The sequence below is a fragment of the Salmo salar genome, chromosome 09 (assembly GCF_965601325.2).
Source record: "Salmo salar chromosome 09, fSalSal1, whole genome shotgun sequence".
NCBI lineage: Eukaryota > Metazoa > Chordata > Actinopteri > Salmoniformes > Salmonidae > Salmo > Salmo salar.
Window position 1 is genome coordinate 156256829 of NC_138299.1, and position 13074 is coordinate 156269902.

The 13074-nt window shown below is 42.0% G+C and overlaps 1 protein-coding gene across 1 annotated transcript in view; it reads left to right on the forward strand.

Moving 5' to 3' along the window:
• The window catches only part of plch1 (phospholipase C, eta 1), a 154191-nt gene that overhangs the window by 66928 nt on the left and 74189 nt on the right, over positions 1–13074 (forward strand). The window contains exons 3-4 of the mRNA XM_082956476.1: positions 7964–8110; positions 12695–12938. Of these exons, the coding sequence (XP_082812602.1) occupies positions 7964–8110; positions 12695–12938 (391 nt within the window). The remainder of the gene's footprint in view (positions 1–7963; positions 8111–12694; positions 12939–13074) is intronic.

Consider the following 13074-nt stretch of genomic DNA (forward strand, 5'->3'; position numbering starts at 1 on the left):
GGGGACCAAGATGCAGCGTGGTAAGTGCTCATATTAACTTTAATGACACTTTAAATAAAACAAGAAAATGAAAGGCAACAGTTCTGCCAGGTGAACACACAAGACAGAAAACAACTACCCACAAAACCCCAAAGGAAAACAGGCTGCCTAAGTATGGCTCCCAATCAGCGACAACGATGTACAGCTGTCCCTGATTGAGAGCCATACCAGGCCAAAACAAAGAAATAAAAAAACATTGAAAAAAGGACATAGAATGCCCACCCTAGTCACACCCTGGCCTAACCAAAATAGAGAACAAAAACCTCTCTATGGCCAGGGCGTGACAGTGGTACCTTCAGGTGTTTGGAAATTGCTCCCAAGGATGAACCAGACTTGTGGAGGTCTACAATTTTGTGGAGGTCTCTCTCTCCATCCCTCACTCCATCCCTCACTCCATCCCTCACTCCATCTCTCTCCATCTCTCTCTCTATCCCTCTTTCCATCCCTCACTACATCCCTCACTACATCCCTCTTAAAATGGAGATGAGGTGAGGGATGGAGTGAGTGATGTTGTGGGGTATGGAGAGGGGGATGGAGTGAGGGATGGAGTGAGGGATGGAGAGAGGGATGAAGAGAGAGATGGAGTTAGGGATGGAGACAGGGATGAAGAGAGAGATGGAGAAAGGGATGGAGAGAGAGATGGAGAAAGGGATGGAGAGAGGGATGAGTGAGGGATGGAGAGAGGGATAGAGAGAGAGATGGAGAGAGATGGATTGAGGGATGGAGTGAGGGATGAGTGAGGGATGGAGAGAGGGATGGAGAGAGGGATAGAGAAAGGGATGGAGAGAGGGATAAGTGAGGGATGGAGAGAGGGATGAGTGAGGGATGAGTGAGGGATGGAGAGAGGGATGGAGAGAGGGATGAGAGAGAGATGGAGAGAGAGATGGAGAGACGGATGGAGAGAGGGATGAGAGCGGGATGAAGAGAGAGATGGAGAGAGAGATGGAGAGAGGGATGGAGAGAGAGATGGAGAGAGGGATGGAGAGATGGATGGAGAGATGGATGGAGAGAGAGATGGAGAGAGAGATGGAGAGAGAGATGGAGAGAGAGATGGAGAGAGGGATGGAGAGAGGGATGGAGAGAGGGATGGAAAGAGGGATAGAGAGAGAGATGGAGAGAGAGATGGAGAGAAGGAGAACCGGTACTAATTGGATTGTGGTCTTTGGTCCAGTCTGTGGTCTGCAGATTAGGGATTGTGTGTGTGTTGAGCATACCCTCTCTAACGCTTAGCATACATGGAGGCTGAAGCTGAACACTATATAATAACAGATAAACCTAATCCTGACTTTATGCAGAACAACCTTACTGTATCCTTCAACCCAAGCTTAGTCAACTGGAGCATGCTGCTTTGTGTGTGTACAACAGGATTTAGGTGTCAAGGAAGACATTGTTCCTGTCGGTTTAGGCCTCGTCTATATAGGACCGGACCTGGTAGATGTCAACATAGACCACTGTGCCACTTGGGAGACCCAAGGCCTAGCTCTTTTCAATTGTGGCCATCAAAACTGTTTTTAACCTCTTGGGGCTATGTGGGACGCTAGCGTGCCACCCGTGGTGCACCCTATCAACAGCAGGTGCATTTCAAGAGCGGCAAATTTGAAACCAAATAAATGTCAAAATTCAAATTTTTCAAACATACAACTATTTTACACCCTTTGAAAGATAAACATCTCCTTAATCTAACCACGTTGTCCGATTTCAAAAAGGTTTTACGGCGAAAGCATAAAGTTAGATTATGTTAGGAGAGTACATTGACAATAGCTGTGTGTAATGTTTTGTCAATTCAAAGACACGCGTCACAAAACCATAAAACCAGCTAAAATGATGCACTAACCTTTGACAATCTCCATCAGATGACATTCCTAGGACATTATGTTAGACAATGCATGCATTTTTAGTTCTATCAAGTTCATATTTATATCCAAAAACAGCGTTTTACTATGGCGTTGATGTTCAGGAAATCGTTTCCCTCCAATAACCGGCAGTCAAGTCAGCACCACAAATTAAATAATTAAAATTAGAAAACATTGGTAAAATATTATATTGTCATTTAAAGAATTATAGATTTACATCTCTTGAACGCAATCGACTTGCCAGATTTAAAAATAACCTTACTGGGAAATCACACTTTGCAATAATCTGAGCACTGCGCCCAGAAAAATACGCTTTGCAATACAGACTGACCGCCATGTTGGAGAGATCTAAAATCGAAAATACTATGTAAATAATCCATTACCTTTGATTCTCTTCATCAGATGTCACTTCCAGGAATCCCAGGTCCATAACGAATGTAGTTTTGTTCAAAAAAGCTCATCATTTATGTCCAAAAAGCTCCGTGTTGTTAGCACATGATCTAAGCTCGTTCACTTCATGAACGAGGGGAAAAAATATATTTACGTTCGTTCAAACATGTCAAACGTTGTATAGCATAAATCATTAGTGCCTTTTTTAACCAGAACATGAATAATATTCAAGGTGGACGAATGCATTCTCTTTTAAAACGTATTGGAACGAGGGTACCCAACATGACCTCGAGCGCCAGAGTCTAATTGGCCATCACCGTTCCAAGGCTCTTGTTCGGTCAGATCTCACAGTAGAAGACTCAAAACACTTTGTAAAGGCTGGTGACATCTAGTGGAAGCAATAGGAAGTGCCAAAACATTAATAAGCCCCTGTGTGTTTCAATGGCATAGGCTTAAAGGTAATTCAACACATCAGGTATCCACTTCCTGTCAGAATCTGTCTCAGGGTTTTGCCTGCCAAATGAGTTCTGTTATACTCACAGACACCATTCAAACAGTTTTAGAAACTTTAGGGTGTTTTCTGTCCATATATAATAAGTATATGCATATTGTAGTTACTGGGTAGGATTAGTAACCAGATTAAATCGGGTACGTTTTTTTATCCAGCCATGAAAATACTGCCCCATAGCCCCAACAGGTTAACATGTGATTGCATTTAGAAATGCTACACAATGATTAGGTATGATGATAGCATGTTTCACTCCAGCAGTAACAAATGAGCAGCACGAGAACCTGTCGCACCAGCCTTCACACTGTCTGAAAGATTCACGCTGTCTGAAAGATTCACGCTGTCTGAAAGATTCACGCTGTCTGAAAGATTCACGCTCATAGGCCCACCAAACAAAACATTTTGCTATGGAATTTTTCTTCTCCCGGACAATTGGCCGGCGGCAGTTTTATTTACCGGCCGCACATTTTTTTTATTGGCTTAAAAGCCGGCTATTACCGGCTAACAGAAACCCTGGTATGTGGGTGTGTGTGCACATGTTTGCATGCTCTTCAACCGATCGCTGCCCGCACCTGCCCGCACCTGCCCGCCCGTCCAGCATCACTACTCTGGACGGTTCTGACTTAGAATATTTGGACAACTTCAAATACCTAGGTGTCTGGTTAGAATGTAAACTCTCCTTCCAGACTCACATTAAGCATCTCCAATCCAAAATTAAATCTAGAATCGGCTTCCTATTTCGCGGCAAAGCATCCTTCACTCATGCTGCCAAACATACCCTCGTAAAACTGACCATACTACCGATCTTCGACTGCGGCGATGTCATTTACAAAATAGCCTCCAACATGCTACTCTACAAATTGGATGCAGTCTATCACAGTGCCATCCGTTTTGTCACCAAAGCCCCATACACTACCCACCACTGCGACCTGTACGCTCTCGTTGGTTGGCCCTCGCTTCATACTCGTTGCCAAACCCACTGGCTCCAGGTCATCTACAAGTCTTTGCTAGGTAAAGCCCCGCCTTTTCTCAGCTCAGTGGTCACCATAGCAGCACCCACCCGTAGCACGTGCTCCAGCAGGTATATCTCACTGGTCACCCCCAAAGCCAATTCCTCATTTGGCCTCCTTTCCTTCCAGTTCTCTGCTGCCAATGACTGGAACGAACTGCAAATATCACTGAAGCTGGACACATCAATCCCGCTCACTAGCTTTAAGCACCAGCTGTCAGAGCAGCTCACAGATCGCTGCACCTGTACATAGCCCATCTGTAAATAGCCCATCCAACTACCTCATCCCCATACTGTATTTATTTATTTATTTATTTATCTTGCTCCTTTGCACCCCTGTATCTCTACTTGCACATTCATCTTCTGCACATCTACCATTACTTGTTCTCAACTAGCCTACCTGGTTAAATAAAGGTGAAATAAATGAAAATAATAATGTTTGTGTTTATGTGTGTGTTTGTGGACGTGTTTAACCTCTTACATCTAGACGTTCCGCTAGCGGAACACCTGCTCCAATATCCAATGATGGGCGTGGCGCGAAATACAAACTCCTCTAAAATACAAAAACTTCAATTTTTCAAACATATGACTATTACACAGCATTTTAAAGATAAGACTCTCCTTTATCTAACCACACTGTCCGATTTCAAAAAGGCTTTACAACGAAAGCAAAACATTAGATTATGTCAGCAGAGTACCAAGCCAGAAATAATCAGACACCCATTTTTCAAGCTAGCATATAATGTCACAAAAACCCAGAAGACAGCTAAATGCAGCACTAACCTTTGATGATCTTCATCAGATGACAACCCTAGGACATTATGTTATACAATACATGCATGTTTTGTTCAATCAAGTTCATATTTATATCAAAAACCAGCTTTTTACATTAGCATGTGACGTTCAGAACTAGCATACCCCCCGCAAACTTCCGGGGAATTCGCTAACATTTTACTAAATTGCTCACGATAAACGTTCACAAAAAGCATAACAATTATTTTAAGAATTATAGATACAGACCTCCTCTATGCACTTGATATGTCCGATTTTAAAATAGCTTTTTGGTGAAAGCACATTTTGCAATATTCTAAGTACATAGCCCAGGCATCACGGGCTAGCTATTTAGACACCCGGCAAGTTTAGCACTCACCAATATCAGCTTTACTATTATAAAAGTTTCATTACCTTTTGTTGTCTTCGTCAGAATGCACTCCCAGGACTGCTACTTCAATAACAAATGTTGGTTTGGTCCAAAATAATCCATCGTTATATCCGAATAGCGGCGTTTTGTTCGTGCGTTCCAGACACTATCCGAAATGGTAAAGAAGGGTCGCGCGCATGGCGCAATTCGTGACAAAAAAATTCTAAATATTCCATTACCGTACTTCGAAGCATGTCAACCGCTGTTTAAAATCAATTTTTACGCCATTTTTCTCGGGGAAAAGCGATAATATTCCGACAGGGCATCTCCTTTTCGGCAAACAGAGGAAAAAATCACAAAGGCGGGGGCGGTCGGGTCACGCGCCTAAGCCCAGAGTCCCTTGATCGGCCACTTGAGAAAGGCGATAATGTGTTTCAGCCTGGGGCTGGGATGACGACATTCTGTTTTTTCCCGGGCTCTGAGCGCCTATGGACGACGTAGGAAGTGTCACGTTAGAGCAGAGATCCTTAGTAAAAGATAGAGATGGAAAAGAAGTTCAAGAAATGGTCAGACAGGCCACTTCCTGTAAAGGAATCTCTCAGGTTTTGACCTGCCATTTGAGTTCTGTTATACTCACAGACACCATTCAAACCGTTTTAGAAACTTTAGGGTGTTTTCTATCCATATGTAATAAGTATATGCATATTCTAGTTACTGGGTAGGAGTGGTAACCAGATTAAATCGGGTATGTTTTTTATCCAGCCGTGAAAATACTGCCCCCTAGCCATAACAGGTTAACTATTCTTGTGGGGACCAGAAATTTGACCAACTGGGGACATTTTGTTAGTCCCCATAAGGTCAAATACTATTTCTAGGAGGTTTAGGGTTAAGGTTAGAATTAGTGCTAGGGTTAGAATTACATTAAGGGTAAACTCCTAGTTGACATGGTCCTTAGTTTAGATACCCCTAGTTGACATGGTCCTTAGTTTAGATACTCCTAGTTGACATGGTCCTTAGTTTAGATACTCCTAGTTGACATGGTCCTTAGTTTAGATACCCCTAGTTGACATGGTCCTTAGTTTAGATACTCCTAGTTGACATGGTCCTTAGTTTAGATACTCCTAGTTGACATGGTCCTTAGTTTAGATACTCCTAGTTGACATGGTCCTTAGTTTAGATACTCCTAGTTGACATGGTCCTTAGTTTAAATACTCCTAGTTGACATGGTCCTTAGTTTAGATACTCCTAGTTGACATGGTCCTTAGTTTAGATACTCCTAGTTGACATGGTCCTTAGTTTAGATACTCCTAGTTGACATGGTCCTTAGTTTAGATACTCCTAGTTGACATAGTTCTTAGTTTAGATACTCCTAGTTGACATGGTCCTTAGTTTAGATACTCCTAGTTGACATGGTCCTTAGTTTAGATACTCCTAGTTGACATGGTCCTTCGTTTAGATACTCCTAGTTGACATGGTCCTTAGTTTACATACTCCTAGTTGACATGGTCCTTAGTTTAGATACTCCTAGTTGACATGGTCCTTAGTTTAGATACTCCTAGTTGACATAGTTCTTAGTTTAGATACTCCTAGTTGACATGGTCCTTAGTTTAGATACTCCTAGTTGACATGGTCCTTAGTTTAGATACTCCTAGTTGACATGGTCCTTAGTTTAGATACTCCTAGTTGACATGGTCCTTAGTTTAGATACTCCTAGTTGACATGGTCCTTCGTTTAGATACTCCTAGTTGACATGGTCCTTAGTTTAGATACTCCTAGTTGACATGGTCCTTAGTTTAGATACTCCTAGTTGACATGGTCCTTCGTTTAGATACTCCTAGTTGACATGGTCCTTAGTTTAGATACTCCTAGTTAACATGGTTCTTATTTTAGATACTCGTAGTTGACATGGAGCTGAATCTTATAGCCTCTAGTCATGTCAGATCACGCTGAGTTAAGGCTGTTTGTAACTCTGTTTGTTTCTGTGTGTGCGTGGGCGGAAGAAGACAGTGATGTTGCATCAGATGATGTTGCATCTCTATTTCAATTCAATTTAAATTCAAATGGCTTCATTGGCATGGGAAACATATGTCAACATTGTTAAAGCAAGTGAAATATAACAATAACAAATGAACAGTAAACATTACACTCACAGAAGTTCCAAAATCATATTGGAACTTGTCATATTATGTCTATATATTTCACACAATAGATATGTGAGTTTATCAAAATTTGATTTGTTTTCAAATTCTTTGTGGATCTGTGTAATCTGAGGGAAATATGTGTCTCTAATATGGTCATACATTGGGCAGGAGGTTAGGAAGTACAGCTCAGTTTCCACCTCATTTTGTGGGCAGTGTGCACATAGCCTGTCTTCTCTTCAGAGCCAGGTCTGCCTACGGCGGCCTTTCTCAATATCAAGTCTATGCTCACTGAGTCTGTACATAGTCAAAGCTTTCCATAAATTTGGGTCAGTCACAGTGGTCAGGTATTCTGCCACTGTGTAATCTCTGTTTAGGGCCAAATAGCATTCTAGTTTGCTCTGTTTTTTGGTAACGTCTTTCCAATGTGTGAAGTAAAATATTTTTGTTTTCTCAGGATTTGGTTGGGTCTAATTGTGGTGCTGTCCTGGGGCTCTGTGGGGTCTGTTTGTGTTTGTGAACAGAGCCCCAGGACCAGCTTGCTTAGGGGACTCTTCTCCATGTTCATCTCTCTGAAGGTGATGGCTTTGTTAAGGAAGGTTTGGGAATCACTTCCTTGTAGGTTCTCTCTCTCTCTCTCTCTCTCTCTCTCTCTCTCTCTCTCTCTCTCTCTCCTCTCCCCTCTCTCTTCTCTCGCTCTCTCTCATCTTCTCTATGTCTCTGACCTGTTTGTGTTTTGTCACTCCTATCTTTGTCCCATCATGTTTCTGGCCCACATCAGCTGTTAATCAGTATTTTCTAGCATTAGAAAAGGAAGCGCCTCTGCTCTTATGTTTTTTTGTGATAGTACAATATTGACCTCTGTGTCTCCTTGTCTCTCTGTAGTGGAGCGATGTATGTGTGTGATGCAGTCGGGGACCCAGATGGTGAAGTTGAAAGCTGGTTCCAAGGGGCTGGTGAGACTGTTCTACCTGGACGAACATCGCTCCTGTATCCGATGGAGACCCTCACGCAAGAGTGAGAGGGCCAAGAGTGAGTACACACACTTTATCTCATCACCCACGCAATCTCGCACCTTAACCCCTAGTTCTACCCTTAACAGAGGCTCTTCCTTTAGGCAACATCGAAGCAATACAAACAATGCTTTATGTAACTTTATCCAATCTTTTAACCTTGTAGAAATGTCAAATAATGTATTTTTGCTCTCTCCCTCTCAGCCTCTCTCTCTCTCTCTCTCTCTCTCTCTCTCTCTCCCTCTCTCTCGCTCTGTCTTTGTCTCTCTTTCTCTCAATTCAATTCAATTTCAATAAAATGTAAGGGCTTTATTGGCATGGGAAACATATGTTTACATTGCCAAAGCAAGTGAAATAGATGATAAACAAAAGTGAAATAAACAATAAATGTTTACAGTAAACATTACACTCACAAAAGTTCCAAAAGAATAAAGACATTTCAAATGTCATGTTATGTGCAAATAGTTAATGTACAAAAGGGAAAATAAATAAACATAAATATTGGTTGTATTTACAATGGTAAATAGTATGGTCATAGTTTCCACCTCATTTTGTGGGCAGTGTGCACATAGCCTGTCTTCTCTTTTTTATTTATTTTATTTTTATTTAACCTTTATTTAACGAGGCAAGTCAATTAAGAACACATTTTTATTTACCAAAAAGCAAAAGGCCTCCTGCGGGGATGGGGGCTGGGATAAAAAGAATAATAATAATAATTTTAAATATAGGACGGAACCCACATCACAACAAGAGAGACAACACAACACTACATAAAGAGAGACCTAAGACGACAACATAGCAAGGCAGCAACACATGACAACACAGCATGGTAGCAACACAACATGACAACGACATGGTAGCAACACAACATGGTAGCAACACATGATGGCAGAAACACAACATGGTAGCAGCACAAAACAGGGTACAAACATTGTTGGGCACAGACAACAGCACACATGGCAAGAAGGTAGAGACAACAATACACCACTCAAAGCAGTCACAACTGTCAGTAAGAGACAAGCGACCGAGGGATGTGTGTGCTTTGGAAACCTTTAACAGAATGTGACTGGGTGTTGTATGTGGAGGATGAGGGCTGCAGTAGATATCTCAGATAGGGGGGAGTGAGGCCTAAGAGTGTTTTATAAATAAGCAACAACCAGTGGGTCTTGCAACAGGTTTACAGAGATGACCAGTTTACAGAGGAGTATAGAGGACAGTGATGTGTCCTATAAGGAGCATTGGTGTCAAATCTGATGGCTGAATGGTAAAGAACATCTAGCCGCTCGAGATCACCCATACCTGCCGATGTATAAATTACCATAATCTCCATAATCTAGCATGGGTAGGATGGTCATCTGAATCAGGGTTAGTTTGGCAGCTGGGGGCGCTGAAAGAGGAGCGATTACAATAGAGGAAACCAAGTCTAGATTTAACTTTAGCTTGCAGCTTTGATATGTGCTGAGAGAAGGACAGTGCACTGTCTAGCCATACTCCCAAGTACTTGTATGAGGTGACTACCTCAAGCTCTAAACCCTCAGAGGTAGTAATCACACCTGGGAAGAGGGGCATTCTTCTTACCAAACCACGTTACCTTTGTTTTGGAAGTGTTCAGAACAAGGTTAAGGGCAGAGAAAGCTTGTTGGACACTAAGAAAGCTTTGTTGTAGAGCGTTTAACACAAAATCCGGGTAGGGGCCAGTTGAGTATAAGACTGTATCATCTGCATATAAATGGATGAGAGAGCTTCCTACTGCCTGAGCTATGTTGTTGATGTAAATTGAGAAGAGTGTGGGGCCTAGGATCGAGCCTTGGGGTACTCCCTTGGTGACAGGCAGTGGCTGAGACAGCAGATGTTCTGACTTTATACACTGCACTCTTTGAGAGAGGTTGTTAGCAAACCAGGCCAAAGACCCCTCTGAGACACCAATACTCCTTAGCCAGCCCACAAGAATGGAATGGTTTACTATATCAAAAGCTTTGGCCAAGTCAATAAAAATAGGAGCACAATATTGCTTATCGTCAAGGACAATGGTGACATCATTGAGGACATTTAACCTGTTAGGGCTAGGGGGCAGTATTGACACGGCTGGATAAAAAAACATACCCGATTTAATCTGGTTACCACTCCTACCCAGTAACTAGAATATGCATATACTTATTACATATGGATAGAAAACACCCTAAATTTTCTAAAACTGTTTGAATGGTGTCTGTGAGTATAACAGAACTCATTTGGCAGGCAAAACCCTGAGACATTTTCTGACAGGAAGTGGATACCTGATGTGTTGTATTACCTTTAAACCTATCCCATTGAAAAACACAGGGGCTGAGGAATATTTTGGCACTTCCTATTGCTTCCACTAGATGTCACCAGCCTTTACAAAGTGTTTTGAGTCTTCTGGATGGAGATCTGACCGAACAAGAGCCATGGACCGATGATGGCCCATTAGACACCTGGCGCGCGAGTTCATGTTGGGTACCCTCGTTCCAATACGTTATAAAAGAGTATGCATTCGTCCACCTTGAATATTATTCATGTTCTGGTTAAAAAAGGCCCTAATGATTTATGCTATACAACGTTTGACATGTTTGAACGAACGTAAATATATTTTTTCCCCTCGTTCATGACGAGAAGTCCGGCTGGCTTAGATCATGTGCTAACAAGACGGAGATTTTTGGACATAAATGATGAGCTTTTTTGAACAAAACTACATTCGTTATGGACCTGTGATACCTGGAAGTGACATCTGATGAAGAGAATCAAAGGTAATGGATTATTTACATAGTATTTTCGATTTTAGATCTCCCCAACATGACGTCTAGTCTGTATCGCAACTCGTATTTTTCTGGGCGCAGTGCTCAGATTATTGCAAAGTGTGATTTCCCAGTAAGGTTATTTTTAAATCTGGCAAGTTGATTGCGTTCAAGAGATGTAAATCTATAATTCTTTAAATGACAATATAATATTTTACCAATGTTTTCTAATTTTAATTATTTAATTTGTGACGCTGACTTGACTGCCGGTTATTGGAGGGAAACGATTTCCTCAACATCAATGCCATAGTAAAACGCTGTTTTTGGATATAAATATGAACTTGATAGAACTAAAAATGCATGCATTGTCTAACATAATGTCCTAGGAGTGTCATCTGATGGAGATTGTAAAAGGTTAGTGCATCATTTTAGCTGGTTTTATCGTTTTGGTGACCCTGTCTTTGAATTGACAAAACATTACACACAACTCTTGTTGCATACTCTTTTATAACGTATTGGAACGAGGGTACCCAACATGAACTCGCGCGCCAGGTGTCTAATGGGCCATCATCGTTCCATGGCTCTTGTTCGGTCAGATCTCCCTCCAGAAGACTCAAAACACTTTGTAAAGGCTGGTGACATCTAGTGGAAGCAATAGGAAGTGCCAAAATATTCCTCAGCCCCTGTGTGTTTTTCAATGGGATAGGTTTAAAGGTAATACAACACATCAGGTATCCACTTCCTGTCAGAAAATGTCTCAGGGTTTTGCCTGCCAAATGAGTTCTGTTATACTCACAGACACCATTCAAACAGTTTTAGAAACTTTAGAGTGTTTTCTATCCATATATAATAAGTATATGCATATTCTAGTTACTGGGTAGGATTAGTAACCAGATTAAATCGGGTACATTTTTTTTATCCAGCCGTGCAAATACTGCCCCCTAGCCCTAACAGGTTAAAGTAACTTAATTTGGCCTTCTGGATAGCCTGAATGTACTTATTTCTCATTTGCCTGAACGAAAGACAGTCAGCCTGAGTATGCGTGTGCCAAGCCTTTCGCCAAATGCAATTCTCGAGGTGGAGTAACTCTGCAAGATCACAGTCGAACCAGGGGCTGAACCTGTTTTTAATTCTCATTTTCTTTATGGGGCAGGTTTGTTAACAATATCATTGAAGATATCAAAAAAGAAGGTCCAAGCTTCTTCGACAGAGTGGATCAAGCTGATTCTATACCAGTTTACAGAGGCCAGGTCATGAAGGAAGGCTTGCTCATTAAAGTTTTTTAGCAAGCGTCTATGACAAAGCAGGACAGGTCGCTTCACTGAGCAGCCATTACGAACACAGGCTGTAAAACAGTGATCACTAAGGTCATTACAGAAAATACCAGACTATTACCTATCAGGATTATTTGTGAGGATAACATTGATTAGAGTAGCCTTTTTTGGGTGTTTGGAGTCACGCCTTGTGGGATTGGTAATAATCTGAGAAAGATCTTGAGAGCCAGTGTGATTTCAGCCATGTTGTTGACTACAGTAGTACTGCTATGATTTCAGGGTATGCCAATTTATTTGCTGCAGTGTCTGTCTGGTTATATGTTCATCTCTAACTTCTCCTTATTGTGGCCTTCGTTCAATATTTAATAGAGAGAAACTATCATTGCCCTAGAAGATATCAGAAGCTTAATTTGTTGTCTCTTAGCAGATTTTTGTTTGTTTTCATCCATTTTGATCACAAAGGAGAGCTACTTAATGAATTCCCAACCTATCAGTGCTGTGGCTGTACGCAATATTCTGACTCCCAACCCTGAATGGTCCTCTCTCTCTTCCTGTACCACCGTCTTTCCCTTTCAGTCACCATTGATTCGCTGTACAAGGTGACGGAGGGCCGTCAGTCAGACATCTTCCACCGCCATGCGGAGGGCAGTTTCGACCCGGCCTGCTGTTTCACCGTTTACCATGGCAACCACATGGAGTCCCTAGACCTGGTTACCTCTAACCCTGAAGAGGCTCGTACCTGGGTGACAGGACTACGATACCTGATGGCTGGCATCAGTGACGAGGACTCACTGGCCAAACGACAACGGACACATGACCAATATCCTTTTAAGACTAACACACACTCATCCACACACACCCACACACACACACACACACACACCCACACACACACACACACACACACACACACACACACACACACACACACACACACACACACACACACCCACACA